The following is a 7,500-nucleotide window of genomic DNA, read 5'->3' on the forward strand; positions in this document are numbered from 1 at the left end:
CCCCTCCCCTTCCCCTCCTCCCCTCTTCCCCCACTCTGAGATGTTATCTGCATGCTAAGTCTGCAGCAGTTTAGGGGCAAGCAGAACTGTTCGGCTGTACTGAATACAGGACATCAAGGAGTTTACAGAGGTTTGGAAAGAAGTTTACATTACTTTTTAGTTGTGCTGCATAAGTACTATAATGTGTAGTGGGTGTTGCTCTGAATGGAATTCCAATTCATTTTAGTGGGATTTCAGCTATAAAGAACTTAAAGAAGAGGATGACCTAAATCATTTAGTTAGGGAGGAGAAACGATGTAGTTTTCATTGTATTTTTCAATTTGAGATTAGTATGTCTGAATGATTTGTAGCCAGTATGGATTGAATTGGCTGACTTTTATCAGAATAAACAGGTTAGTATGTATTTGTTTTGTGTGGTTAACTCTGGCAAGTATTTTCTTGATACTTTTTGAAGAACTTCCCTGGTTTTATAATTTCCATACACTTCAGATACAGACCACTTTGAGCTGTGCTATTTTTAGAAATAACTAAGCATGCCTCTTTTAAAAGCAAAACTCTTCACTTTATGATGTAAGAAAAGTTGAGAGTAAAAGAGCAGCACAGTTACACTAATATGTCATTGTAGCATGTTCCCATCCTGTCATCTGGAAAATTAAATCAGGTTACAGCATGGATTAACATCTAGACTTGTGAGGAGGGGAAGGTAGTGTCTTAAACGCCATGAAATTGAACAATGGGATTATACAGTTCACAGCTAATTTCAATATTCTTCTGTATTTGGCTTTTTGTTGAACAAGATTCTGTAGGGAGAGGCAGTAATAGGTTTTAGAACTTGGAAACATTCACATAATTACTAAAACACTACTAATAATAGCTTGAATATGGTTGAGTAATCAATCCAATGCTGTACGTAATGTGCATAGTTGTGAGGTAGAATCTCCACTAACAGAGGGAAAAACTAAATGTGTTAGCAATGAAAACTGTTTGCCTAGTGTGGAGTCAGTGGTTTGCGTTACCCATTTTTTGATGCTCTGTAAATGCATGGCAAGGAAGCAGTGCTGCTGTACAGTGCAGAATAGTTTTACCCTTGTATCACTGAGAAATAGCATTATCTTTTCTTACCCTTTTTCAAAATAAAAAAGATGTTCAGTTACAAAAATGTCACATATTGTTCACATGAGAAGTGATTCACTATTTTTCCCTCAAAAGCACCTCTTAAAATAGTTGCAAAGGAAACGGCTTCAAGGAGAACCATGTGATCTATTTCGTATGTTTTTCCGAACTGGTCCGCCCCAGAACAGGGCGCCTGCCCCGAGCTGTGGGGGCTGGTGGATCCCCAGGTCTTTGGCCAGCCTGGCTGCCGTGGGCAGGAGCTGCTTTGTGCGGAGCTGCACCCTCTGGGAGGAGGCTCACGGTGATGTGCGTCAGGTTGGTAAGTGAACCCACCCTGACTTCAGGGGAGTCACTCATGAATCTTCGGAAACTCGTATGACGTGTCATTGGCTTAGAAGATTTTTAAACCTGAGTGTAAACATCAGGAATAAAACTTGGTTGACTTTTTTTCATAGTACCAACAGTTTCAATTTAAATTTGTGAGGTATGTTTATTTCATTGCACTTGCACCCATACAAGAATGGGAGATTGCAGATGAGTTGGTGTATTTTAGCTTTATTTTGGAATGGTATTGCTTGAACACGTCCTGCTTTACACCTGTAACTTAAAATTTCTGGAGCTATATTTCAGCATGCTATTAATATGAATATACAGTCATTTTTCCAGAGAAGTTTGTCAGCACTTCCTTTAGGCAGAAACTGATGATCTTGTCATCTTTTGTGAGCTGAAACTACAAAATCGGATGTAATGAAAGATTAACAGGAGATATTAAGTTACCATCAACATATAGGATAACTTCAAGTGCATGTTTTGGGGTTTGAGGAAAAGTTTAGTTTGAGGAGCAGCTCCATAATTCATGTGACTTTTTTTTTGTTTGTTTCTGTTGTGAACTTTCACTGCTCGTGTTCATTGTTTTGCAATGTCTCCTTTTGCTGAGCTCAGCTGAGCTTTTAACGCTGTAGAACTTTATACATGACTGGTGCACTGGAAATCTTCAAGCTCTGTACTCTGCTGTGACTATGCAAGATGTTGGTTGGGATTTCAGGCTGCCTCCTCCCTTGTCCTGATCTCACCAAATGGATCGCACTCTTCTGAACTTGAAAAAAGTATTTTACATTTGGGGTATTAAAGTAGAAAAATATTTGTACATCTTTTCATTAGAAAGCCCATTGAGTACCTAGAATAACAGTGTCCACTGTGTTTTGAGTTGCAAAGGTTTTTCTTACTGTCTGGAGATAAAGTGGAGCGACACCTAATACCGTTTGCATGCAACGTGCAAAACAAATTACCGTTCGTAAAAGTGTTTGAAGTTTTCAAGTTACTTCAGTTTTATAGGCAGAGTCCACAGTCAGTTATGTTCATGTCTTTACCAAGTATTTCCTGAGTGGTGAAGCCTATTTTACTGACACTAGTGGTGCTGATTAAAGCTCAATCCTGAATGCTCAGTTGAACTACCCTCCAGCATTGCTCCGCTGCAATGACAGCTTTCCCCTGTTCAGAATAATTTGAATATTGTGTCCCTTGGAATTATTAGGTACCTTGTGCTTATCCTTCCACTGGAGAGTCCGGCCATACTGAGTAATAGTAGTGTTTGTTTTGTAGATGTTTATATTTCATGAAGTCAGGTGTCTTGATGGCCGCTATTTAAATGTGTGTATTTTTGTAGATCCTTTTGGCTTAGTGAGGGTGCTCCAGCTTCCTGGAACTTCATGTAATGACCACATAGAATTTAAATATAACTTTACTGTCTGTAGAGGTAAGCACAGTTGAAAACACTTTTCAAATCAACATTAGATTAACAGTGAAGAATGAATAAAGTGATACAAGCTGTAATAAGATGAGATATAGTTTCTCTTTCCATTGTGTAGTGTTTTCCAAATAAAGATACCAAAATTTTAATAAATATTCCCAGACCATTTAAAAGCTGAAGTGATGGAGCTGACGCAATGTTAAGTATAAAGTACTTGTAAAAACATGAGGACGTGCAAGTGTGTGGCTGCCAGGCATAATTTAAAGGTGGTTTTTTTTTTAACTGTAGGGTTCCAGGTTATACGGATTAGCCGTTCTGATGCTGTTACGAGATGTGGCATCAAAAGCAGACTGTAGAAGCTGTGTATCCCCCTGTTGGAATGGGCATGTGACACCCAGTGCAACTCCACAAGGTACTTTGCTCAGCCAGCGAAGTACATGTTGGTGTTATTTCCGTTGCACTTGGTGGATGAGAAATTAATTCCATGCATTTCATGTGTTACAAATGAAATTAAATTTCTTCTAATTAATTTCTTCTAGTTGATCGATGTAGGAAGTCTTTATGTTAAAGACAACAGCTTATGAATCTATCATAGCACTGAGAGATCCATTTTTTTGGATGAAAGTATGATTGTAGGCCGTGTGCTTTCAGAACACGTTCACACCTTGAACCTGTAGAAACTGTCTCAGGTGGGGACTGCAATCAGTCGTATCATTTTCTAAATGACAGTGTGGTAATGTTTAACCTGGTGAGTGAAATAGTGCTGTCTGCGTGAGGATATCCATTCGCCAAGGCTCAGATTCAGATCTTCTCAGTTGCTTGGTCTAGAAAACAGCCGTAACTTCTGCAGTTGCTTGAAGTCTGCACAGCACAGCAAGCATCCAGCAAATTTCCTCCTGTCTTCTATTGGGCCTGGCAGTGTGGGTATTTTACTGTGCGATTTTAGAGAGGTAGAAATAGTTTATCCTTTAGGATACCAGGTCATTAGACAAGTAGGAGTGGAATGGTACTAGTTAAGAGATGTAGAAAAGACTGTGTAACAGCAAAGTAAAAATTTTATTATGGTCAACAAGCTACGATGTGGAAAAGCTTAGAAACTCTCCATTTGGTGTTACTGAATTGCTTAAAGTGTCCATTTCAATAAGGTCTATTACCTGTGGGTTTGAGGGCTTTGGGTCTTCTTCCGTTTTCTCCTGTTACCAAGCTCACTGAAGACACAAAGTGAGAACTAGATACTCCAAAGATGTATTACAGTTTATGAGTAACTGTGCTGGATGACCTATAGGAAGGGTTCTTCAAATGTGACATCCCTGCCTCTTGTGGTCTGCAAACCACAGCAGCAAAAGCTAAGCCATCCTCGCTGCCTTTTCTCAAGAGAAGGTGGAGGCCAGGCTCCTGCATTCACCCGTAGCCGGCCCAGCGGCGGTGGGGACGGCTGTCGGTGTCGCCGCTGCCGTGCGAGGGCAGGAACCCGCAGGGATGGACAGCAGGGATGGAAGTGGTGCTGCGCGGGCAGCAAGGCGCTCTCTCAGTTCTTCCCGTGGCAAGAACAGGTGACAAAATTTTGTTTCGGAAGCAAATTAAGCTAATTACAAGGGTGATCTGATTTTTGGTGCATTGTAAAGATCTCAATAACCCGCAGTCTTAATTTTTCACCAGTGTGTTATTTACCCCTAAAGAACAAATATTCAGAAATGCATAATTTCTGAAATAAATAAGGGAAATAATTTTGTAGCAGATCGGTACTCAGTACATTTCAGTAACCTTGAAAACTGAAATATCCTCCACTACTGGGTCATGATATTAAAGAAATGTTGGAGGTACAGATTCTGTAGTGATGTTGGTGGGGACAGTATTGTTTGTTACTTTGTATTGGTAATCACCATAAATGCATTTAATTATGTACTGCACTCCACACCCTAGACAAGGGCTGTGAATGAGTCAACATGGAAAATTTTACCAAATCCAGTTCAGTGTATAGTCTAGTCAACTGATGTACAAAGTGTAGTGGTCCTTGTAATAAAACCCTCTGAATTAAAAATTTAAATAAAAACTCTGAATGAAAATTGATTATATAGACAGAGCTAGAATTGAAACCAAAGGAGCCTAACAAAAATCCTTGGCTGAGATTTTTTCAGTTATTATTGAAGTTGTGTTTTGTTTCATTTTAATGAGAAAGGTTTGTCAGGTGGCCTCCAAGACAGTAAAAGCACTGATATATATTTATTTGCCCACGATAACTTTCAGCTACCAGTGCTTAGGAGGGAATCTTGGTGTCTTGCAAAGTGGTGTACAGTGCTGCAGAGAAATGTGTTTAGAGCAAAGACACTGTGGATTTATGTGGCAATTTAATTCCTTATTTCTTTAAAAAATGGTAAATGATAAAATGCTGTGTGGGTCAGTATGTGTAGATGTATTTATATAAAGTTTGAGAGCGATGAGTCAATAGAAGTGGGAAAGGGAAGTGATGTCAGTATCATGTTCCAGGCACTGTTACAGATCGTTTAAGGAATATTATGTACTTGGATTTACAAATGTATTTCAGGATTTCACAGAAAGAAACAAATCAATGAAAGTTTAACCTCAAATAATTAATGTTTAAAATATTTAAGAATATGCATCGTAATGGATGTTGCATGGTTTCATCACTGATACTGTGCTTGCTTTGGTGAAATATGAAACTGTATTGTCCTGTTAATTGTGTGTAAAGGACTGTTGATGTGAGTTCAGCTGTTGACATCTGTTTGCATGTTTGGACACTTAGCACACTTACCTGCATATAGATTTAAGAATTTTTAAACTAAGGCTTTAAAAGGTGATGCCTTGCTGTCTACTTCTACTTTGTTATGTTAATGTAGAAGGGTTAGCTAAATATGCATATGTAAAATTTGATAACTGTCTGTGTGTAATGGTGAAATGTTAAAACGAAGCCTCTGATTGTCTGGGAAAAGTTAAGCTAGGAAGTTTATTAACATACAGTCTTGTTGTGTTTCTACTGTAAAAAGAATACACCTTAATAAAAAGTTTGCATCTGCTAGCAATTGTATCACTGATCCACTACGTTATTACTAAAGTAAACTTTGCTTAATGAGAAGCCTGGAGTGGGACCATTCTGAAATAACAGTGGATGGTGCATGTGTCATAAAAAAGACTCTTCCCTCAAGCCCTAGCTGCAGCGCAGCAATAATTCAGCAGCAGAGGCTGCGTGTGCAACGTCACTCCCTCCGTAATGAGCAGAATTTGTGGAGACGGTGTCTCAGCAAGCCAAGCCTTGTGCAGGCAAACACGATAGAAACTGCATAGGATACCAGTTGATTTTTTTTTTTTCTTCATGCATTACGTGTTTATTCTGAACTCTGGCATGATTGTTGTATGGTTTTTGTAATTAAAAAAATTATTTGTAGAATGAAATCTGGCCTTCTCAGCCATATTCCTTTGAAAAATTGGGTGGCTTTGAAGAGTTCTGTTTTAGATCGGTTATCGTATAAATAATTTCAATCACGATATTCTGTTGTTTTATGAACACCTCTAATTAAATTTAAGATAACTTCTCAGGGAGTACTACCATATTATTTATTCTGACAGCCAAAGGAATACGGACATTGCATCAGTCTTGAACGCTTGCTAATCTGAAGCATTTAACATTTGCTTTCCTGATGACAGAGGTTCCAGGGCTATGTTAATTACCTCTTTCAAATTTGAATAAAGATTTCTGCTTTTTCAGGAGCATGCCTTAACATTGACATAAAGTACATTCTGAAAGATTTGTAATCTAGTATCACTGAAAACTGTCTATGGAAGGTTAATCAACGTAGTGTCTGTAGCTGGCAAAACGAGTTACCTGATTAAAACCAAAATGTAAGTGCCTTTAGTAACTGTTTTCTGGTGACGAGCCCAGTTGGCAAATTGCAGCCAGAAAGATATTGCACAAGGTAACAGCCTGAAGTTCAGTGTAGCACCAGGACATCTCCCGTACAATAATGCACATATAAATATGTATATTTACATACATGTGTGTGTATGTGTACACAGACATTTCTGCTTTCATGTGTTTTGCATGTGTATGTTTTATATACAGTTTTTGTCTTTCTGGAGGAGGGTAAAGGGAGAGCCTTGAAAAGTCCTTCCCTGCTCTTATCAACATAGGAGCCTCAGCTGCCCTCCTTGGATCCCCTGCCAGGGTTGCTATCATCTTCTGATCAAATATTAATGTGTGATTCTGTGCTTGCTCACTAATCCAAAGCCAATTAATATTATCTGTCAATTATTTACAGATCCTGAGGTGCGGAGGCAATTCCCAGAGGGCTACAGTGACCAGGTTTGGAATGCGTAATTAATTTTTTACATGACAAAATTTATTTCAGGGTTGTTCAACATATTATTGCTGCTCTTTTTACTGAAAGAGATAAATGCGTTCTTAGAAAGAAAAAGAAGCTGTAATTAGGAGCAGAAGGATAAAAACATTTTCACATTTAAAGCAGAAAACGGAAGAATTTGGGATCTCATAAGATTGTTTTACAATCTAGTTTTTACAAGCAAACATGAGAGCTGGAAGGAAAATTGATTAATAAATTTCACTTTTTGCCTTTAGGTGCCACAGCCTGCAGTTCATTTGGCAGTCCTCACTTCATTGTCTG

The 7,500-nt window shown here is 38.6% G+C and overlaps 1 protein-coding gene across 1 annotated transcript in view; it reads left to right on the top strand.

The window, feature by feature from the left end:
* Nucleotides 1–7,500, top strand: part of DENND1A (DENN domain containing 1A) — a 228,893-nt gene that overhangs the window by 48,143 nt on the left and 173,250 nt on the right. The window contains exon 3 of the mRNA XM_026860635.1: nucleotides 7,138–7,181. Coding sequence (XP_026716436.1) covers nucleotides 7,138–7,181 — 44 coding nt within the window. The remainder of the gene's footprint in view (nucleotides 1–7,137; nucleotides 7,182–7,500) is intronic.

Source organism: Athene cunicularia (assembly GCF_003259725.1).
Source record: "Athene cunicularia isolate RWA chromosome 17 unlocalized genomic scaffold, athCun1 chr17_part1, whole genome shotgun sequence".
NCBI lineage: Eukaryota > Metazoa > Chordata > Aves > Strigiformes > Strigidae > Athene > Athene cunicularia.